Source organism: Emydura macquarii, unplaced genomic scaffold (genome assembly GCF_026122565.2).
Source record: "Emydura macquarii macquarii isolate MOO-44397 ecotype Brisbane River unplaced genomic scaffold, CSIRO-AGI_Emac_v2 contig_1146, whole genome shotgun sequence".
NCBI lineage: Eukaryota > Metazoa > Chordata > Testudines > Chelidae > Emydura > Emydura macquarii.
This window is the reverse complement of record NW_027131283.1, coordinates 7310601-7334901: the sequence shown is the minus strand read 5'-3', so window position 1 is coordinate 7334901 and position 24301 is coordinate 7310601. Positions and strand designations below refer to the sequence as shown.

The following is a 24301-nucleotide window of genomic DNA, read 5'->3' as shown; positions in this document are numbered from 1 at the left end:
CAGTAAGCACCACATTCACAATATCAGACTCTACAATTTATTGATGGACATTTGGCAGGTTTGATGAAGGCATCTCATATATGTTATTGAAATCCACCGTTCATCTGAAGGAAATACTCGTCAGCTGTTATGATAACTGCACAGCTTTCATAATTGGTTTATTAAAGGAATTACATGCAAACATGGCTGAATCAAAATAATCAGTATTTTCCCAATATACTCCCTAAAACAGTGGTTTTCAACCTATTTACCACTGCGGGCCACATACGCAGCTCTCTATGTGTTACGTGGGCCGCATCCACACAATAGCATGGCCTGTATGGCCCTGATGATGTCACATGGGCCAGAGTTGTGTGCTGATTGGGCTGCAAGTGGCCCATGGGCTGTGGGTTGAGAATCATTGCTCTAAAACAAAAAGAAAACAGAGTACTTACCCTCATCATAAGGTAGTGGTAAATGATTTAATACACCTTGTGTCCACCAGTAAGTATAGCTATGGGGGAAAATTGACACATAGAATTGACTTTACTATAATATTTTATATAGGAAATAAATATTCAATCTGCTATCACATCTAAAAATGTGCACACCACCTTTTATACATTGTATAGTGACCTAATTGTACATGGTGGTTTATACTGCAGGGGTGGGAGAAAGGAAAGAACCATCCTTAGCCTGAGGAGTTCAACAGGCCCCAATCATGTAACTGCATCTTTGTGGACAGACTCGAAGTCAGTGGGGCTCTATGCCGGTGCAGCAGTCTGCCTTCAGGGATCCACCTGTTTGGCTGCAGATGCAGAATTGGGGCTTAAGACACAACACATTGAGGGAGATCAAACAAGCATGTGGAGAGGTGTCTAAGACAAAAATGGTCATAACATTGCAAAAGAGTGCAGTAACTGAGGTTCTTCGAGATGTGTCCCCCCATGAGCGCTCTACTGTTGGTGCAGCAGCACCTTTGTGTCTGGAGTTGGAAATCTAGAATAGTAGTGCCTATTGGCCCACACATGCATACCTCCTCTGCCTCACGCAGCACGTAGGAAACATATATTGCGCTGTGTGATCCGACCGCCTTCAGTTCCTTCACTGCAACAGAGCCCATATGTTACTCTCCAAAGCAGAGGGACGGGAGACGGGTAGTGGAGCACCAATGGAGACACATCTCTAAGAACCTGTTACTGCACAAGGTGAGTAACCCTCTCCTTCAAGTCGTGTCCCCATGCGTGATTCACTGTAGGTGACTACAAAGCAGTGCCCCTGGCTGAGAGGTTGGGGCTTTGAAGAGGCTTGTATAGCGGAGGATAGGACTGTACGTGTCTTCAGAGGAATCCTGCATAATGGCATAGTGTGGGGCGAATGTATCTAAGGACACCCACATGGCTGCCTTGCATATGTCAATAATTTGAACATTGGAAGTAATGCAATGGAGGTTGACAGTGCTAATGTGGAGTGTGTTCTTATCGAGGTAGGAGCTTTTTCATTATGGAGTTCATATGAGAGGCATATGCATTGTGAAATCCATTTAGAGAGGTGCTGTTTTGATATAGCATTGCCCTTTGATCTCTCGGTGGTAGTTATGAACAGATGTGGTGATTTTCTGAATGGCCTAGTTCTATCCAAGTAGAATGATACTGCATGCCATACGTCCAGTGAATGGAGGGCTGCGTCTCATTGGTTACTATGTGATTTGGGAAAAATGTGGGGAAGTTTATCAGTTGGTTCAAATGAAAAGTTGTTATGACTTTGGGTAGAAATTTGGAATGTGGATGAATGAATGAAAAATCAACAAACAACTGTCTGTCTTTCTATGGATATACCTGTTATGTGGTTTATGTTAGAGAAGGCAAAGTCAAAGAAATGTGCCTTGCACTTGTAGTGGAAAGTTGCAAGGTTCATGATATTCATTAGTTCCTCCACAGTCTCAGACTGCACCCAAAGAAAGTTCTGGCTCGTGGACAGACAAGCTTTACTTTTATTGTTGAGAATTCCATTGCACCAGAGTAGCATAATTGTTGGCCATGATCTTTTAGGTATCCAGGCCATGGAGCACTTTGAAAATAAAGACAGGACCTTGAACTTGATTCAAAATTCTATAGCAACCCAATATAAAGAGCTAAGGACTATGTTCATGGTAGTCTGTGTTGCTGAGGAGATGCACTGCAGTGTTCTGAAAATGTTCTAGCTGAAATTTCCTAAGTTCTAAAGCCTTCATGACCAGGCATTGCTGTAATCCATCTGAGAGGTGATGAAGGCATAAATAATTAAGACCAGGTCTTCATCTGCCAGAATGGAATGGAGTTTCCTAGCCAAGTGGAGATGGTAGAAAGCACTTCTCAAAAAGGTGCTGCTATGTGAGCTCTTGAATTCCTCTGACCTTAAGTTAACTCCTAGATTACAGATTGACTTGACCAATTGTGGTTGTGTATCTTCAACCAATAAAGACTGCATTGTGTCTGCAAGCTCTTCAAAATACTTTCCTCTGGCCACCAGCATCGCCTGTTTTTGCTGGGTTCAGTTTCAGTCAGCTGATCTCACCCAAGCACTGTCCTGCTGCTGGCACTGAGGATGAGCCAAATGACAAGGGAAGAGCCCCATTTCCATGATTCCAGACTCCTTCCATTTTGTTCTTTCTCCATGAATTCCAGTGGTAGTATATACAAGTTGTTATGAATTTTTTATTTCTGAAGGCGAGAGGGGAAAGGCCTGGGAAGTGGAAAGAAGTTTCTGTTACAGTAAGTAACTTCTTCTGTCTTTTTCCATGGCCCCAAACATAGTATTTTTCATCATTATTGTTATTATTTTATTGCCATGGTGGCCAAGGACCCCAGTTATGATTGGGATCCCTGTGGCTGCATGCCACTCCTTGCACCTACTTACGTTGCGGCATGATGTGGCAATGACTATCTCTACCTCTACTTCCCTCCAGGTCTTCCGCTGATCTGCCACACCTCCACCACCTTCCAGGTTGAAGTGATTTAGTGCTCCAGCTAGGTTACGTAACAGTTTCACCATTTCTACAGTACCCAAAGTCCAAAACTGACAAAACAAAACAATTTCCACCACTTAGGGCTCAGTTTTCGGCAGACTCTTTGCACCTCCCAAGCTCTAGAGTGTACCAAGAAAACAAATGATTCCACTCTGTTTGCTCATGCAAGCTTAAGCCAATTGCTGGCAGCCAAACATGGTAATCATCCCAGACCAGGCCTACTTTCCATTGGGGGAAATTCTGATAGGCAGAAGCCTTCAGTTCTTGGCCCCAGCCAGGATTCTCTTCTGCAATGCTTCCCCGCCCAGCCAGCCTCCAACTGTCCTGGGCTCTCCCCTTTTAGCTCCTCCTTTGAAGCCTGACACATGTTTCTGGTGTCATGGGTGAGGCTGATTTGGCCCCTAGTTGCACATTACACCCTTCCTGAATCAAGTTGGGTTCAAGTGTGACAGAAAACTGTCACAGCCCCAGTTTTCTCAGGTGCTGTACAAATACATCAGCTCATGTCTTCTTAAGAGATCACAATTTAAATTGGCATAGGCAATCAAATAGACAGGAGAATGGCAATGTCGATATAGAAATACATATCTATATCTCAATTATCTACAGTATCTACCTACTCAGAAGCCATTATTTCCACATGAAACAATTTTGCCTGTATATTATGAATTCTAATCCAAAAAACTAAAAATTACAAATTTTGACCAGAAAAAAAATATATACTCAGAACAGTTAACAGATAGAAGAAAAAATAATAAGTAGCAATTTTAACTTTCCATTTCAAAGAAAAACAAAACACGCAAGAACACAACAGATTTTGAAATAAACAAAATAATGGATTAAAGGGAGATTGGGACATTCATTTGAGAAATAATCTTTGCAACACATTAGTTGAATTCACTCTGCCACACAGCATTACACAAATGTTCAGGATAAGTGGAGAATAAAGTGAATAAAAATGTTGCACAGATTTTACATGGCCAGACTAACTGGAGGTTGACTGTATGGCTGATACAAATGCGCATAAAAAAAAAACCTCTCAAAAGACAATTCCAGGGAATGTTGTGAAGGCCCAAAGTATAAGTGCGTTCAAAAAAAGAATATGACAAGTTCATGGAGGATAGGTTCCATCAATGGCTATTAGCCAAGATAGTCAGGGATGCAACCTCATGCTCTAGGTGTCCCTAAATCTGACTGACAGAAGCTGGGACTGGATGACAGGGAATGTATCACTTGATAATTGCCCTGTTCTGTTCACTTTCTCTGAAGCATCTGGCATCAACCCGTCAGAAGACAAGATACTGGGCTAGATGAATCACTGATCTGACCCAGTATCGCCATTCTTATGTTCTTATGTAATGCTGCTTATGCAAACGGATGAAACAATAGAAAATGATAATTTAGAAACAGTTCTTTTGGATGCAGGATGACCTGATGTGTAGTGTTAAGTAGCTATATCGATTTTTTTAAGGCACCTGAATCTTCTCCAGTAAAATCTAAAGCAGAATTTCAGATCCAACAATTGAAGTAACCAAGCCCACACAATGGACAAGTAAGACAGGATCAATGGAACATCTAACCAAATCAGGTGAAGCACCAATAGCAGCTTTGAAAGGGTCTTTACTAATTTGCAATATCGCATGTCCTTATAAAATTAGTCTAATGTAGGGAGGTGGTCAGTCATTACAAATCCTAAACAGAGTAATTCAATGTGCTGAAGTTATCCTCAAAAAATCCTCTCTCATTTCAAGTGCTTTGGCTTTATTATTGCTTATAAACTACAAGGCACAAACTATAATGGGGTGACAGATTAAACTAGATTGATATAATCTTCAAATCGGACTAGTTTGGTCTAGGGTTTGAAGGTGGGTAAGAAATAAAAATGTAAATTTCTTGGTCTACATTTACTTAGCATATACTCTTGAAAACTGGTTGCATCACAGAAAAAACTGAATGCCAATTATCCTATTTCAAATACATTACTACTAATGGAGTGTATCTCGACACACAATCAGATGGGAAACTCTTTAATCTCTCACGATTTAAAGCAAAGTCTAAAGTAAAAAAGGTGCTAATCAGGGAACTTCTATTTGCTAACGATGCTGCCCTTATAGCTCAAGATGAAGATCTACTACAAGAACTCATGGACTGCTTTTCAAGTGCTTGTCAGGCATTTGCTCCCACCATCAGCATAAAGAAAACTGTTGTATTAGGACAGGGGTTCCACAAGATTTTTTAATCACCTTAAATGCAAATCAGCTAGAAGTAGTCCAAAAGTTTAGTTATTTAGGTTCTACAGCAGGGGTGTCAAACATCCGGCCCATGGGCCGGATACAGCCCGCCAACCTTTTCGGTCCGACCTCTGGTGGCAGCGTGTGCTGCCACGACATCTCGCGGCGTTCTACTCTCTGGCAGCGTCGCGCGCTGTCGCCAGAGAGTACAACGCTACAAGATGTTGCAGCGTCACACGCTGCCACGAGATTGGTGTACTCTGGCGGCAGCACGTGGAGCACTGTGTGCACAAGACACAGTGCTCCAAAAGGCGGGAGAGGGACAGTGTGGTCTTGGGGCATCGCGCAGTACTATAATTCTTAATCATTGATCCATTCTTTTAATCGTAAAATAGTAGTAGTTGTAGAAGTGAATTTACTGCAGTTTTTATATTGCTGATATCTAGCAAATAAAATATAATACTACATAAAAATGGTTGTGCCTAGTATTTCGATTCATGGTATGTATGGCCCACTTGAAGTACATTTAATTCAAATCTGGTCCACCATAGCAAATGAGTTTGACACCCCTGTTCTACAGTGACCATCAACTTATCACTGGATGAAGAACTAAATGTTTGCATTGGAAATGCTGCCACCACCTTTAGTAGACTAAATAAAAGCACATGGAACAACTCAAAGCTTACTATCAAGACCAAAATGCTAATGTAGCAAGCTTGCATCCTCAGCACTCATGTATGGTGGGGAAACATGGACCACTTACACTCACCAGGAGAAAAGATTAAATAGTTTCTACTTAAACTGTATACTTAACATCAAATGGCAAGATAAAGTTAACGCAGAGGTTCTTCAAAGGGCAAATGTACCAAGTGTGACAGCCCTGCTCAAGGAAAGACAACTGCATTGGTTGGGCCATCTGAGCATATTGGAAGATGGATGCATACCTAAGGACATACATACTACATGGGGAGCTTTCAGAGGGAATAACAACAGGACATCCCAAGCTTCACTATAAAGACACATACACACAAGATACGAAGGAATTTGGAATTGAACCTGACCAATAGGAAACCTTGGCAAGTGATTGTAACAAGTGGCGCCATAGTCTCCATCAGGGCATCAAAGTCCATGACAGGAGCTGGCTCCTGTAGGTCAGAGAAAAGAGCTTGTAGGAAGCAAGCAGCTCCCAACCAAGTCATATATATTTGCAGTAACTACAAAAGATTATGCAAATCTTGGATTGGACTATTTAGTCACATGAAACATTGCAAGTCATCTAAATCATAGTCTGCAATTTCCATCATCTCTCGCAAACGAAAGGACGCCAATCAACCAATCACTATATCAATAAATATGACTGGCTGAAATTGAACAGAAATACTTCAGCCTACAGATAAATGAAATTCCGGTAACTGCACTTCAGTAAAATAGTAAATCATTTCACATTGCAAGCTTCATTCATATGAAATTCCATCAAATGGAAGCATTTCATCAAAACAAAATGTCACACATTTCATAAAAATAAATTATAATAGTTAATGCTTTTACAAATGTTTAAAATATGGCAGTGATGTATTTGTTTCAAATAACCCATCTTTGCAAGGCAGAGTAATTTATCTGCTAACTTTGGAAAGCAAAATGTATTTTTCAGTGACAGTTCAAATTCAATATAAAGATTTTTAAATTTTGAAACTGTATTATGAAAGTGAACAATAATAGGAAACTACAAAATACCTTCGCCTTGTCTGTGAAAGACTCATAGTATTCTTGTGATGCAAGTAAAAGTCTGTAGGAAGTTCCCAAAGATGAGGTTTTCCTTCTGCAGGCTGGAATACTCCCAAAAATAGGTTAATTGAGTCTTGCCTGTCAGCATCTGCAAGACAAGAGGTACACTGTGATGTTCTGGTGCTTATGCTCACAAAAGTATGATGGAGGATGTAGCACCACCATAGTAATGAAATCTGTACTTAAAGCAAGACTAATATCCCACTGTTTCACACTTCAGTACTTGAATTTAAACTTTTCAGAGGACATTGGACATTTTAAAAAGTATTTTTAATATAATATTTACTAACATTTGTAGCAGAATATTTTTAAATGCTCCCTTTTTAGGTATTTTGGCCTATTTTCTTCACATTTCTTTGGATTCTTCTGTCTAAACAGTAGTCTCTACAAACGTCATACTTCACACATAACCACATTCCAATTCAGACATTTGAACTTTTAAAGATATATACAAAAAGATGTACTCCTTTTGTCTGGAATAACAATTAGCTAATAAAGCTATTCAGATTCATCAGCTAATACCAGAGATGCCACCTTTACTCCGTGGTTTTTTGGGATGCTTATAAAAAAAAGGGAAGAATTAGGGAGGCTGCTTGGAGCAGCACCAAGTGCTAGAGGTGCGAAGCCAAACAGAGACAGTGGGTTGGGGTAGTTTTTTTGAATGCTTACTGTGCATTTTAGATGCACTTTTGTGCATATTACAGCAATAACAGCGGTACAAGCTGAAGTAACATTTAGTAACACCAACAGCCATAACCTGGACCGACCATGATATTGGCTGTAGTCTCACACATTTGCAAGCACTTCAGAAACCTTTTTGCATTTTTTGGGGTGTTTTTGGCTCATTTTGTAAGTGGGGTTTGGGATGCTCAATTCACCACCCACACCATAGGCACTGTGTTCCATTTTAACTGCCCCATGTGGACCCTGCTGGACTGCGTTAATGGACTGTATGTTTGCAGAAAGCAATGCACAACTTCTGACTTGGGCAGTGAGTTCAGCACCATGACCCACTCAAAACTGCCACAGCTTGCTGCCTATCAGAGTGATCCTCACTTCGCAGGCTGTGCATGTCCCACAGGGTAAGGGTGCCCCCATAAATTTCTCTCATGGTATGCTGTGGCAGAAGGGAGCAGAATGACCTCCTTCCCCCCAAGGTGAGAGATGGGTTGTTGGGCTGCTAGGTCCTGCCCCTGCAGGAGGGGAGGAGTAGCTATCAGGTCACCAGATGCTTGAGTGGAATGGAGTGTCTGGCTTGTTTGAAATATGTGTTTGGTGGATTTCACAGAGCATGGAAACAGATTTGTTGGACTGGGGAGGAGAGAGGATGGAGGCGAAGGGAGCTGCTTGGTGAGGTGGGAGGAGTGGAGATGGAGAGGGGAAAGAGGTAGCTGTCCAGTGTCAGCTGGGCTCAGGGAGATGAGGGACCAATATCATGTGTAGATGGCACTGGAGTTGGTGAAGATACTTACTGGTGCCGCAGGCAGCTGCTTAGCCTATCCCAGAGGTGCCCATCTGGCCTGGACACTACCAGGTACCATTGGCTGCACTGAGGGAAAAGGCACAATGGAGCAGAGATACCCATGACTCTGAAGCCTTGGTGCACACAGCAGCAGTGGGAGAATCCATCAAGTGCTGATGCCTTAGCCTGGGCTTCAGGCAACCCGCACTGCACCAATCAACTTTTCAATGAAAACTCACCTACTCTCCACAACTCATTTGGCTTGCTACATCCCCAACAGGCTTGCTCCCTTTCTTGCAACATGTAACATCTTTATGGAGACTCAAGAGGCTGGCAAGTGACTGTGAAAAGGGGTTTGGGGGTGAGCCGAGAGGTGTGAACAGAGGCATGTGGGGAAATATGGTGCAGGCAGGGCTGTGGAGTGGCATGAGACTTTAGGAGACTATGGGTGGTGCTCAGGAGGAGGTGAGTGGACGCTGGAGGTTTGTGTGTTGAGAATATAACAAACAAGCAAGGTGTGCCCTGTAAGGGCAGAGAGGGGATTCTACTCTGATGAGCCACAGGTGCAGCTCCTCTCTCCTCTGCTTTCATATATTCATAGATTATAAAGCCAGAAAGGACACTTGTTTATCTAGTTTTACCCCATGTATAACAATATATTCAAGGAAGTCCTGTGACCTTATATATAACAATATTGTTGTATATAATATAAGGCCACAGAACATCCTTGAATTACTGCCCTTTTGAACTAGAGCACACCTATTTGGAAAAGCATCCAATCTTGATTTAAAGATTGCCAGTGACTGAGAATCCACCACAACCCTAAGTTGTTTTAATGACTAATTACCTTCACTAGTTAAATATTTACAAACTAACTTTCAGTCTGAATTTGTCTACTTCAGTCTCCAGCCACTGGATCGTGTTATACCTTTGTTTACTAGACCAAAGAGCTCATTATCCAATTTCTGTTACCCTGTACTTCTAGACCGTGATCAAGTCACCCCTTAGCCTTCTCTTTAATACAATAAACAGACTGAGCTCCTCAAGTCTCACTATAAATAGGCTTGGAGGGATTAGACTTTTATCAGTAAGTTTGGTAAACATTGATTTCACTGTACAACACAAACCAATGGAAAAATATTTCCCTCAATAACTGAAATGTACAAATAGGCAAAGTAAGAAAAGGGCAACCTGAGAACACAAGAGTTTGATTTAAGAATTTTTATTTTGTGTATTGTGACATGTGATGTTGACAATTTGTGTTTTAATACAGTGGTTCTCAACCAGGGTACAGGTACCCCTGGGGTACGAAGAGGTCTTCCAGGGAATACATCAACTCATCTAGATATTTGCCTAGTTTTAGAACAGTCTACATAAGAAGCACTAGCAAAGTCACTACAAACTAAAATTTCATACAGGCAAAACGAGAAAGTAAACAATTTTTCTTTAATAGTGTGCTGTGACACTTTTTTTTAAGTCTGATTTTTGTAAGCAAGTAATTTTTAAGTGAGGTGAAACTTGGGGTACGCAAGACAAATCAGACTCCTGAAAGGGGTACAGCAGTCTGCAAAGGTCGAGAACTACTGTTTTAATGGCAATAAAGCTTTAAACTTTTTTAATTTAAATGGTCTTCTGTCATTAAATTTCTCACAACTATGCAAATTTAATTCAGTTTAAAAAAATTAACCAAAACTGCTTAGACATAAAAACAAAGTTACTTACCAGTAACTGTTGTTCTTCGAGATGTGTTGCTCATATCCATTCCAATATAGGTATGTGCATGCCACAGTGCATGGTTCCTGGAACTTTTTTCCCTTTAGCAGACCCTGTAGGGCCGGCACTGGCGTCCCCTGGAGTGCCGCGCTCATGCCGCAGCACGAGGCACTGCCGGCCCTACGCCCCCTCAGTCCCTTCTTTCTGCCAACTCTGACAGCGGGGACGGAGGGCGGGTGTGGAATGGATATGAGCAACACATCTTGAAGAACAACAGTTACTGATAAGTAACCTTGTTTTCTATCTTCGAGTGATTGCTCACATCCATTCCAATATAGGTGATTAAATAGCCATACCTTGGAGGTGGGTAGGAGTTACCGGTGAGCTGCCCTCAGCACGGCTCTGCCGAATCCTACGTCCTCTCGCCTGCTGAACGATGGCGTAGTGGGACATAAAGGTGTGGACTGACAACCAGGCGGCTGCTCTGCAGATGTCCTGCAGGGGCACTCTCTCCAGAAAAGCCGCAGATGAGGCCTTAGCTCTGGGTGTATGCACTGTGATGACACCCGGCAGCGGCACCTTCGCCTGCTCATAGCAGCACTTGATGCAGGATGTGATCCATGCGGAGATGTGCTGGGTGGAGATCGGTGATCCTTTCATCCGGTCCCGCCCCCCCGCAGCGAGAAGCTGCGCCAATTTCTGGAACGGCTGTGTCTTTGATGTAACAGGCCAGGGCTCGTCTCGCGTCTAGCGAATGCCATCTCCAAACCCAGACCGCGCGGTTTGGGAAAACACAGGGAGAGATCAATCGTGGATACAACGAGATTCGAAAACCAACGCAGGCTGGGAGGCCGGGCATGGCCTCCACTGCAGTTTATCCTTATAGAATAGTGTATAAGGGGGCTCCGAGGTCAAGGCCTTGATTTTCAAGACCCCCCCAAGCTGAGATAACGGCCGCCCGGAAGACTACCATCCACGAAGCGCGTACAGCACCCAGTATTCCCAGGAGGTCTCCCATCCAAGTACTAACCAGGCCCGACCCTGCTTGCAGAGGGCATGAAGCCATGGGTTCCAAGGGGGAGGGCCCTATGAGTCTCAAGAGGACCAGGCTGATATCCCAGGGAGGCACCGGGTTGCGGACCTGGGGATACCACCTATGCACCCCCTTGAGCACCCTGACCAATGTGGGATGGGAGAACGGGAATCTTCCTGCTAGTGGATGATGGAAGGCCAAAATAGCTGCCAAGTGGACCGTCAACTAGGCCAGCATCAGACCCCGGAGTACTCCAGGGTCGCCTGCGGAGGCAAGAGGCTGGCGGAATGCCCCGGGACTCTGCCCAAGGGTTAAACCATGTCCACTTAGCCTGATACATGACCTGTGTAGAAGGGTCCCTGCTGCCCAGCAGGAGTTGTGGGACCTGCACCAAGCAGGCTCCCTCTGCCTCCATCAGCCACAGAGCCTCCAGGCTGTGAGCTGCAGGGAATCCAGGACCGGGTGCAATGGGCAACCGTGGTCCTGGAAGAGATGGTCATGCCGCCTCGGGAGTCCCATAGGCGGGGCGAACGAAAGGTCCAGCAGCATGCTGAGCCAGCGCTGGCTCAGTCAGGCCTGAGCAGTGAGTATGACATCCGCCCTGCCCCTGTTTATGTTCAGTAAGACCTTTGGCAGGAGTGGAGTGGCGGGAATGCATACCTGAGGGTCCCCATCCTGTTACTGAGGAACGTATCTGAAAGCAACCCATTCTCATGACCCCGGCGCAAGCCGAGCCTTGGCACTGTGCATTCCAAACTGACACGAACAGATCTGGTTGCGGGACACCCCACTTCTGGAGGATCGCAGTCACTACCCCTGAGTGCAGCGACCAGTCGTGGTGGGGCAGAAACGACCTGTTGAGGCGATCCGCCTCATCGCTCCTCACCCCCATGAGGTGAGAGGCAGTCCAGCGGAGTTGTGCCTCATGGCAAAGCCCCACGGATGGGTAGTTTCCTCGCAGAGAGGCAGGGAGGGCGCCCCTCCCTGCCTCTTCATATAAAATGGCTGCAGTGTTGTCCAGCAGTGCCTGCACCACTCTGCCTATCAGGGATCGGAGGAACAGCCTGCACGCTAGGCGAATGGCTCTCAGCTCCTCCATGGTGACCTGCAAGCACTTTTCCTCCACCGACCAGAGCCCACGAGTGCTCAGGTTGGCACCCATGTGGGCTCCCATCCCACATACGAACCGTCGGAGCTTAAGGTGACCGATGGGATCAGTTCCATGAAGGGAACACCCTTCCCTACTGCCCTGGGGGATCTCCACCACTCTAGGGAGGCTAGGGGGGGAACTGGACCACCCAGTTCAGTGGGTGTTTGCTCGGCACATATACTGAGGCCAACCATGCCTGAAGTGGCCTGTGCCTCAGGCGAGCTAGCCTCACTATGTAAGTGCAGGCCGCCATGTGGCCTAACAGCAGTAGGCAGTGCCTGGCTGTTGTTGTGGGGTATCGGTGCATCTGGGAGATGGTAGAGACCAGCACCTGAAAACATGGCTGAGGCAGGAAGGTTCTGGCCTGGGGAGCGTCCAGGGTGGCCCCAAGGAACTCTATGTGTTTCACTGGGGTCAGTGGACGTCTGTTCATTTATGAGCAGGCCCAGCCTGTACGTGGAGCAGCGTGAGTCACGCTGATCTGCACTGGGAACCTGGACCTACCCCCTATCAACCAATCGTCCAGGTAGGGAAAGATTTGCACACCCTTTTGCCTGAGGTGGGCCACCATTACCGCCACGCAAGTGGTGAACATCCTTGGAGCCGAAGATAGGCCAAGGGACAGGCTGTAAATTGGTAGTAGGAGCCAGCCCCTGTCGGCTCCAGAGGATGGACCCATGAAAGTATGCGTCCTTGTAGGCGAGGGCAGCATACTAGTCTCCTGGATCCAGGCATTCTGGATGGATTACTGCACCTCCTGGACAGGCCTGAGGGTAGCAGCCATGAGCACGCCCTCATGGAACTTGCAGGGGCTATGGCCCTACCCGCCGCGGCAGCAGCATCATTTGACGTTTGGAGCGCTGCCTTAGCCAGTGTGATTCCTCCATGCAAGATGGCAGAAGGCAACCTCCAGGTAGGGGCCCCACTCTTGGGCAACTCCTGGTGCGCCCTGAAATCTTTCAGCGGCGCCATGTGGCCCCCAGAGACTGCCTCATCCGGGAAGAGGTAATAGGACTACCGAGGCAAGTCTTGCGGGTGCTCCCCTTGCCGAAGAGGTGCACCCGTAGGGGGTGTCTCCACAGGGTCCGACTCCTTAACCGAGGAGCGGTGTTTATGGGCCTCAGACTGTGCCAGGGCACGGACTGTATCCCTACTAGCACCTGTCCCCCCCCGTGGGACCCGAGCCACCACATAGGCGGTTGTCCTTGGTCCTGGGTGCCTTGCCCACAATGGGGACCGTGCATTCTCTGCCGACCGCTGAGGGGCAGCTCCAAAGAGCCCTCAGCCTCGTGGCGATCTGCAGCACGGCGTGGAGTCCCGGTGCCGCATGGAGCTGCAAGCTCCGGCCCCGCTTGGGGCTACGGCGCTGCTGCAAGCTCCGGGGCTGCGGTGCCGGTAAAGCCCCGCTGCCGGCGGGAGCTCCACTGCCTTCGGGAGCTCCAGCCCCAGCTTTTTTTTTTTTTTTTTGAGGGGGGGGGTGCAGTACCGTGGGAGCCCCGCTGCCACCTGAGGCACCGGCCCCGCTTGGGGGTGTGGAGCCAGCAGGAGCCTCGCTGCCGCTGGGGACTGTGGCCCCGCTGCCGCTGGGAGCTCCGGCCCCGCCTGGGGCACCGGAGCCCAGAGAGCCCCGTTGCTGACGGGAGCTCCAGTGCCGACCGCTGGGGGAGCGTCCTAGCTCTACCCCTGGTGGCTATCTGGCGGGAGATCGTCCTCCCCGTACCGGGGATCTCCACCGCCCTTCGGGGGGGGGGGGGGGAAGAGACCCACGCGGGCTTGCCCCGGGACACTGGTTTCTTCTCCCTCGGCGCAGGGGAAGGGGGGGCAGAGGTGGCATAGGCTGGCCAACAAGGCTAATGCCGCCAGCCTCCGCGTTGGCAGGGGCACTCGCCCACTTCGAATAGTCGGGGGTGGACCCCTGCTCAGAGATGCAGACCCGGAGGGGACTCGACGGGTTGTGGCTGGTGCATCTCTGTCCTCGACCCTGCCCGTACCCACGGCGCAAGGGAGTGTTAGCGCTCCATGCGCTGTCCTTGTCGTTCTGGGACCCCGGCCCTTTCTCCCTTGGCCAGGGGGAGGGGCAGAGCGGAGGCGTGGCGGTGGCACAGGCCGGCCAACAAGGCTCATGCTGCCAGCCTCCACGTTGGCAGGGGCACTCTCCCACTCCGAATAGTCGGGGGTGGACCCCTGCTCAGAGATGCAGACCCGGAGGGGACTCGACGGGTTGTGGCTGGTGCATCCCTGCCCGTATCCACGGTGCAGGGGAGTGTCCGTGCTCCATGCGCTCTCCTCTCCGTGCTGAGTGGAATCCGGTGCCGACGATGCGCTCCACACCGAGGGGGAGCAGGACGACCCAGACACAGAGCGGAGCGCTGTGCTAGGAGCAAGTCTTTAAACCTGATCTCTCTGCTCTGGCTCATGTTTAAAACCTTGCATATCTTACTCTTGTCTGTTGTCCCCCCAGGCACTTAAGGTACCGAGTGGGGAGAGGGGGGACAGAGGGGTGGTTAAACCCAGGCGGCCGGGACATAGACCGGCCACCTTAAGTCCGTAGGGACTTCTTCCTAAGCTACAACACTTAACTACTTAAACTAACTAGGTACTTAGATTAACAAAGAGATCAAAGAAGGGGAATGGTACTTGCAGAGAGCAAGTGCTAGTTCCATCCAACAGTCAGGGGTGCAAAGAAAAGACTGAGGGGGCGTAGGGCCGGCAGTGCCTCATGTGCTGCGGCATGAACGTGGCACTCCAGGGAGCACCAGTGCTGGCCCTACAGGGTCTGCTAAAGGCAAAAAAGTTCTGGGAACCGTGCACTGTGGCATGCACACACCTATATTGGAATGGATATGAGCAATCACTCGAAGATAGAACAGATGTTATACACATTTTCCAATCCTTTAATCATTCTTATGGCTCTTTTCCGAACTCTCGCCAATTTACCAACATCCTCCTTCATTCACTGCCCCAATTTTTCTCCCCATTCACAACTCCTTTTTACCCCCTTGTTCATCCTGCCACATTCCCCCAGGATTCTCTACGCCCATGTCCCTTCAGAGAGCCCGGCTTCTCAACATGCTCCTTTCACCTGCTTCCTTGCTCCTCACCATGTCCCCTATTTCCTTAACAGATTCAACTTATGAAGACTGATATTTATACACACTGATATCTGATGTATACAGTAGGCCCCTCTAGCTTGTATGCTGCCTTCTCTCTGCAAAATGGTTAGTCTGCTAAAACTTAATCCACAGATGGTCAGAGATTGAGGAGGCCATGCTAGAGCCAGTAAAAAGTTTTGAAATAAACCTGAATGATATTGCAATTTTTTTTTTTTTTTTAAAGTAAAGAAGGGCAGAGTTAAACTCCAAATACAGGAGCACATACTATGCAGGACTCATTTATTCTTGTTGAACAACTGTTGCACAGCTGGTAGTATGAATAAAAGTGTGAAATAAAACCCCAAAAGCCATATTATTTACATTTAATATAAAACAAAACATGACTTTATAAAAGTAATGGCTTACACATTTTAATGCAATTTTAAAAAAAACCCTCTATGTACAGATTAACCTTCTTTACATGTTAATCATTGTTCAATCTGTCAAGAATTGCAAGCACTTTGAAACGTATTATCTTGTTTCACTGGATTTATTTAACTAACTCATTACTATTATAAATTAAAGATGATAAAATACAATTTATTATGCTCTACTGAAAATCTGTTTTGGAATTTAGGCTAATATATTTAATGATTTATATGACAAATCATCAAATACATGGAAGGTTTTGTCTTCCTTTGAAACGTTAGCCATAAGAGGAAACAGGATATTGGGCTTTATGGACCAACTTCTTGATTTGGTATGGCAAATCCTATAGTAAAAAAATGTGTTGCTTTTGGTACAAATCAGTGTAAAGCAGAGCACAGATGAAAGACCAAATAGCTTTTTTCTCTTTTAATGTTAGCACTAATTGCTGAAATTACGTACAGCAGGTAGGAAGATCCTACATAGATTTTCAAAAGAAACTATACAACGTACATGTGTTCTAGCACGTTTTTTAAGCTCTGTTCGAAAAAAACAAAAACAAAAAAAAACAACCAGGAGCTGAAGGGGCCATTTGATTTAATTAGTCTAAAATAATCTAGTGCTCTTAATCTGTGTTTCTAACTGAATTTCTATCACAAATTACTGAATCATGAGAGATTCAGCACAACTGGGACCATAACACCGCAGGACTAAACAAGCACAGCAATTAGTTTGATTTCATACATAATTAAAAGGTAGTTTACTATGTCCATACCTATATGTGAATAAATAGATTACTTTAGATTCCAAAAATGTATCGTACATGTTGTAACACTAACATTTAAGTCTATAGTGCCACATAATTTTCTACATGAAAAGCATAAAAAATTAAAAATACCTAAAACATGCTCTTTCAACTTTTCTGCCAACAGTTAAAAGAAAAAAAAAAAAAGGTGGCACAACCAGTTTTGAGTTTTAGTCTCACATTTGCCACTGACCTGTCTTAACGTCTGCCTAAATGCAAATTTTTATTTATTTATTTTTTTTAAAGTTATAGCAAATTCAATTGAACCATTTTAGAGTTTTAGTCTCACCTTTGCCACTGAGCTGCCTTAATATTTTGAAAACCTTGTTTAGGCCTCAATACTTCCATTAGGGAAGAAACCATCACTACTTCCATTTTACTTATATAGAAAATGAGGCAAAGAGAAGCTGAGGCACAGAGCAAGAACCAGGTCACCTGCTTGTAAGTACATGCTTTCTCTGTTAGACCAGAGCATCTCCAGACAAATCACTTAACCAATCTGTGCCTTATCTATCTCATCTGTACAATGTGGTTAGTAATGCTTACTCCAAGGGCTTTGAGGACTACAGATGAAAAAATGCTACATAACTGCCAATTACTATTATCATCACACATTTCTACAAATGGACAAACAGACAAAATTAAATGACATTGTGATCTAATGGGTTAGGCATGAGCCTAGCAGTGAGCTGGCAGTTTCTAATCCTGGTTCTGAAACAGACTTGCTGTGTGACTTTAGGCAAGTCACTAAATCTCTCTATGCCTGTTTCCCCATCCGTAAACAGGAATAATCCTGATATACCCTAACGCACAGGGGCTTAATTCATTAAATATTCGAAAAACAAACAAATGAGAGATGGGAAATACAACAAGGCTCTGGCTGGAAAGCTCAGCAGGTTTTAGAGCGAAAAAAAATTCAGAAGACATGTCAAATTAGCATCAGTAATGAGTCCAGTACAGGCAAATCACCTAATTATTAACCTTGTAATTTCCTAATGTAAAATCCAGATGTTAATGGAGAAAAAAATTGAGCTTAAAACACTGAATGTGTATTATCATATACCTTGAATGGTCCATTAGAATATGTGCTATCTACTTATGCTAAACAATTTGTTCCATCGTGCATTTAGCTGTGACGCTTGGCATAGTTTTCCCAAACCTGAAGAGCTCTGTGGGGTTCAAAAGCTTGCCTCTCTCTCACCAACAGAAGTTGATCTAATAAAAGATATTTCATCACCCAGCTTGTCTCTCTATTACCATGGAATTTCAGTGATTGAAGTAACCAGCAGTTTTAAAGGTCTCTTTTTAAATACTTTCCTAAATTTGCAGAGACCAATTGCTGACAAGCAATGATTATTAATGCAAAGAAAGCAAGATACTTATGTATATATTGGTGTCTAAATAATGATTTAAAAGAAAACACTCATGAAGAATTCCATTTACCTGAAAAAGCATTACTGTAATATCTTGAGAGCGTCTGCATAATATCTTTGGAATGCTGGGTCCATGGCGCTATCTTCCTGTAGGTTTTTACTCGATGAACAAGTTGAGACCCTCCATACTGCAGAGAAAGTGTGTCTCCATGATCTTCATACAACTCCTCAAACAATCTAAACCAATGAAACCAAAATATCACCATTGCTGGAAAGTGAATGCCTCTCTTCTCTGTATTTTATGCATTATTTATCTTTATGTTTTAAGACTTAAAAGGTAAACAGCTTGAAGAGTTGTGTGTCAAAATCAACTATTTTAGGTAAATATAATGAGCATTATACTTCTGAACCAGAAAAGCAGGTGTCTTTTTTCCAAAATGTTAATTTAGCTAATAAAGAGAAATGAGGTGGCAACTACTGCAAGAGAAGTTCAGAGTTCTTTTGCAATATTCTCTCAAACAGACTAACTGGGCAACTAACTCTACATCTGCTCTCATCTGGAAGGATCAAAGCACCAAACTTTTCTGGTAACCTCATCCTGTTGCCCACTTCAGATATTAGCATTATCAGGTCATGGACAAAGAAATTATTGTACACATTATGTATATACACACACAGATCCACTGTATATATGAAAAGTATAAACGGTATATATCAGGGACCACAAGAAGGCTAAGTAAATATATATTTGATTATCTTAACAAACAATTACATTTTAACAGAGTGAAATTAATCATCTTAGAGTTATAAAACTTTAACAATATACCCAGAAATGGAAACTGAAATATTTTCCCCAAATATTAAAACTAATTAATTCCTTTTAAGCAACTACTGTGGAATTCTTGAGATACCTAGATTTTTCCCTCTCTCATTAAATGAAATATTTTCTCTCCAGTATATCACTGCCAATTTACAAAAACAGATAAAAATTATCACTAGCCTACTCACACTGAAGTCTATATTATTGTAATCATACATTCTGGGTCCAATTTTGCAGTGTTTACTCAGATAATCACGTCAGTGGAAGTTCTGCGAAAGTAGGGTAACCACTACAGGATTTGGTTCTAAAAACAAACCTACACTCACTCATTAGTTATAATACATTAGATACCTAAATATTTATTAAATGAGAATATATACCTTGATAGTTCTCAGAAATAAACATGAATAAGAGACCAGAGAGATGGCTAGTGGACCCTGTTGGCTAGTAGGAGAAAGAAAGACTTTAAATCTTCACAGAATAAGGTAACCCCTCAAGGGTACCCTCGTTCCCCTTTGTGGGAGTGGGAAAAGGACTCCGAAGTTGACTAAATCATCGCAATTAGGCAAAATGTAGCCCAACTTTGAATATTAGTTATTTGCCATGAGCCATTTACACTGGACACAAGTAGTAAATGCCTGGTGTCTCTGGGGGGTGATCACAGGCATTGAGGCTTTTACAGTGAGCGCAGCTGAGATGGTGAGGTCCAGATGTAGGACAATAGAATACTGAAGGCAGTATTTTACAGAGAATTGCAGACTAGAACTTGTTTTAGGGCAGAGGTCCCCAAACTGTGGGGTAAGCCCCCCTAGAAGAGGCATTGAGGAACCTTCGGTGGAGGGTGCAGTGGGGCCTGGGTCTACCCCTATGGGGGCACGGAGGAAGACCCATCCAGCCCTGCTCTGCACCCATCTCCGCTCCTGGCCCCTCCCCAGCTGCAGATGCAGCCTCCGCTCATGTTGACCGGCCCTCATGGTCCCATCTCAGATGGATGCAGCTCCAGCCCTGGCTCCTAACTGTAGGTTTGGCCCTGCTCCCAATTGTGGCTCCTGGGGGTGTGGGTTAGGTAAGGGGGGTGCACAACCCCAAAAGTTTGGAGACCACTGTTTTAGGCAAAGACTAAGAAAATTTTACAAAGACACTCTTTTAAAGAAATCTCCCATCTTGGAATGTGATATCAACACCTGGGCGCTCTTAGCATCTCACAAGATCCAATGGTGGCACCTCTGCCATTTCAGATGGAAAGATTTTGAGAACTTGTGGATTGCTGCAAATCAAGGAGAGAAGTGCAAGGAGAAAAGCTAAAAGCAGTGCACATTCATCTACAATTCTCTAAACCTGTGGTACTTATGCACAGGGCTGCAAATCTGAAATCGGTCTTTGGTTTCATTTCAGGACCCAAAATAAGTGACTAACTCATCCACTGAGCTTCAGGAAAGACTCCATCATCATCCCACGCACATTAAAGCTGACTTAATAAAGTTGCAGCCAGCCAATTTAAATCCATCCCTGTGCTTTTCTTTCATTCTCCTGCATATCCTGGTCAATGCCTATAAATAAGCAAGTCAGACAGGCTTTTTAGAAAGAATCTGTTATAAAACCTACAAGGATACAGTTTATAAAGGTCCTGCTCTTTAAGTCTCCAACAGATGCTCAGGCAAGATTTAGTCTTCAGCTATTTTATAACCCCTTCAGGACGGAGTTTTCTTGCAATTTAACTATCAACTTGTCTTTATGGAAATTTAATTAACTGTCAAACTACCAGTAAGCACAATTCACATGATATGTGAAAGAAAGCAGAGAGTCAAATATAGTAAAAATCTTAAATGAATCAAACAGTACCATAGAATCTCTATGGGTAGAAATTCCATCCTTGAATAATATAGGGTATAGCAGTAGGAATATACTACCGACCACCTGAGCAGGATGCTGATGGTGATTGTGAAATGTTCAGGGAGATTAGAGGCTACAAAAACAGAAAACTCAGTAATAATGGGTGACCTCAACAATTCCCATATTGACTAGCTACATGTCAGCTCAGGACAGGATGCAGAGATAAAGTTTCTAGACACCATTAATGACTGCTTCTTGGAGCAACTAAGTCTTAGAACCCATAAGGAGAGAGGCAATTCTTGATTTAGTCCTAAGTAGCACATAGAATCTGATCCAAGAGGCGAATATAGTTGAACTGCTCAGTAATAGCAACCATAATATAATTAAAATTAACATCGGGGAGGAGGGAAGGAAATACCATAGAAGACCACAGTAGCATTTAACTTCAGACAGGGGAACTACTCAAAATGAGGAAGCTAGTTAAATGGAAATTAAAAGGTACAATCACAAGAGTGAAATGCCTGCAAGCTTCCTGGAAATCATTATGGTTTTACCCCAGCACAAATCTGAGGAATCTTGTGTGTCCTGGGTGGATTGTTATGTGGAAATAGGCATCTTGCAGGTCGAGGGTTGAAAAGCAGTCTCCTTGCTTCAGTGCCGGTATTATAATATATAGCATGACCATCCTGAATCATTGTACCTTCATAAATTTGTTGAGTCTATTGAGATCTAAGATGGGTCTTCATCCCCCATTTTTCTTTTGGGTTAAAAAGTAGTGAGAGTAGAAGCCATTCCCAGTCTGTGTTGTGAGGGTACTTGTTCTTCGGCACCTAGAAGTAGAAGGTGGTTCACTTCTTATTGTAATAGATGCTCGGGAGATGGGTCCCTGAAGAGGGATGGGGAAGGAGGTTGGGTGGGATGGAGAGGTAAATGGGATGGAATATCCTGAGTGTATGATCTCTAATGCCCATTTTTCTATTGCAATAGAAGCCCATATGTGTTGGAAAGGGCATAGTCAATATCTGAAGTGGATGGTTGGTATCATCAGCACAAGGTGGTGAGGAAGGACATTCAGACCCTCAACCAAGATTTCAAAATTGTTGTTTCATGGATGACAGGTGTGATATTGAGGTTTGTTGATGGGTCTGTCATCATCTTTGTTACGCTGTGATTCATAATGTCTTTGGTGGTGGATGTACTGTTCGTACCTGAATTGATATGGCTGATACCTGTACTGTTTTCCCCTCATTGCAGGTATGTATATACACACAGTGTGCACAGTGTGGTCCCTGAGTCCTTCATAGTGTGGAGGACCTCAACCATCTTTGCTACAAAGAGTTTTATCCTATCAAAAGGGAGATCCTCTATCGTGGCCTGTAGTTCTTTTGGCAAACCTGTGGAGTGGAGCCACAATGCTCTGCGTATGACAACCTCAGTAGCTGTTACTCTTGTGGTTGTGTCAGCTACATCGAGGGAAGCCTGTAAGGTGGTTCTGGCCACGAGATGTTGTTCATTTTATGAGTGATCTGAATTGCTCTCTTCTCTATTCCGGAATATCATTAATAAATACCATGATTTTGAAGTAGTTGTAATCATAATTTGAGAGCAACGCAGAGCAGTTAGCTACACATAATTGCAATGTAACAGATCAGTACACTTTCTAACCTAATAGATCTAGCCTTTTCCAATCCTTATCTTGCAGTGTAGACTTATATTGGGGCTGTTTGCTCTATTGATTCACCACCTCCATAACAAGGGAGTTAGGAGGGGGGATGGATGAAAAGAATTTCCATACCCTTCAATGGAACTTAATATTTTTCATCTGCCTTCTTACAGGTTCGTGGAATGTTCATGGTTGCTGGTGTTTCCTAGATGTTGTTGGCCAGTTCCAATACTGTGTTGTCAATCGGTAAAGCAATTTTTGATGAGGAAGTGGTGTGAAGAATACACAACAGCTTGTGGTGCATTTCGGTGACCTCCTCAAGTGGAATTTCCAGATTTTAGCAAAGCTTTTGATATGGTCTCCCCACAGTATTCTTATCATCAAGTTAAAGAAGTATAGGTTCGATGAATGAACCATAAGGAGGACAGAAAGCTGGTTAGATCATCAGGCTCAATGGGTAGTGATCAATGGCTCGATGTCTAGCTGGCAACCGGTAACAAGCGGAGTGCCCCAGGGGTCAGGGCTGGGGCTGATTTTGTTCAACATCTTCATTAATGATCTGGAGGATGGGGTAGTTGCACCCTCAGCAAGTTTGCAGATGACACTAAGCTGGGGAGAGTGGTAGATATGCTGGAGGGTAGGGATATGATACAGAGTGACCTAGACAAATGGGAGGATTGGGCCAAAAAAAAAAAAAAAAAAAACCCAACTGATGAGGTTCAACAAGGACAAGTGCAGAGTCCTCCACCTAGAATGGAAGAATTCCACACACTGCTATAGACTGAGGACTGACTGGCTAGGCAGCAGTTGGGCAGAAGAGGACTTGGGGGTTACAGTGAACAAGAAGAGAAGAATGGGGGGGGGGGAGCAGGGGATTTGATAGCAACCTTTAACTACCTGAAAGGGGGTTCCAGGGAGGATGGAGCTAGGCTGTTCTCAGTGGTAGTAGATGACAGAACTAGAAGCAATAGTCTCAAGCTGCAGTGGGGGAGGTCTAGGTTGGATATTAGAAAAAACTTTTACATTAGGAGAGTGGTTAAGCACTGGCACAGGTTACCTAGGGAGGTAGTGGAATCTCCATCCTTAGAGGTTTTTAAGGTGCAGCTTGACAAAGCCCTGGCTGGGGTGATTTAGTTGCGGTTGGTCCTGCTTTGAGCAGGGGGTTGGACTGGATGACCTCTTGACGTCCTTTCCAACCCTAATCTTCTGTGATTCTATGGTTTTCTACGATTCTTTTAAATAGTTCCTGGAACTGTTTGAAGTCATCCGCAGTTGTAAGGGAGGAGGTATTATTGCCTCATCAGGTGAGGACAATGAGTTATAAACTGGAGGTGATGGTTGCTGCTCAATACTGACCTCCTTTTCCTCAGTAGTTTCAGGTGGTGGTTCAGAAACGGGTGGAATTGGTCATGATGGCGATCTGGTTCTGTCCCTACAGGGACTAGGGGGTCTGCTGTAACCCCTTGTATAAGTGGACCATGTATCCCAGTTAGGCCATTTTATTAGAGGTATGTGGCCCAAACCATGAAGGTCTATACCATGATTGTCTATGGTGTCTGGTATGGACCTATGTTTTAAAGATTTGGGAGTTGATCTGGTAGGTGAGGAATGTTGAGGAGAAAACGCCTTTCTCTCCCTCATCGCTGCTGGAAAATGGTATGGGAGAAAAAGTCTCAAGTGCAATGTGGACTGGGGAGGTATCTGTGCCAAACAGTAGTGACTATGTGGATGTTATGCGTATCTCTCTCTGATGGCAATTGTGTCATTTTGATGTGTATTTATGACCCGGTGCTGATGTCAGTACTACTGTTTGCACCAGGGCCGTAGCCAGGGTTGGTGCATTGTCATGCTGGGTGCCGTAGTCTTAGTCAGTACCATAGTTGGGGTCGGCGCCGTAACCAGTGTCAATGCCATAGTCGGTGCCGAAGT

General features: G+C 44.5%; 1 protein-coding gene across 1 annotated transcript in view; it reads right to left on the bottom strand.

The window, feature by feature from the left end:
* The window catches only part of FIG4 (FIG4 phosphoinositide 5-phosphatase), a 156238-nt gene that overhangs the window by 44469 nt on the left and 87468 nt on the right, over positions 1-24301 (bottom strand). Inside the window, exons 15-17 of the mRNA XM_067546584.1 lie at positions 18127-18293; positions 6952-7090; positions 435-493 (exon numbers count right to left, since the gene is read on the bottom strand). Of these exons, the coding sequence (XP_067402685.1) occupies positions 435-493; positions 6952-7090; positions 18127-18293 (365 nt within the window). The remainder of the gene's footprint in view (positions 1-434; positions 494-6951; positions 7091-18126; positions 18294-24301) is intronic.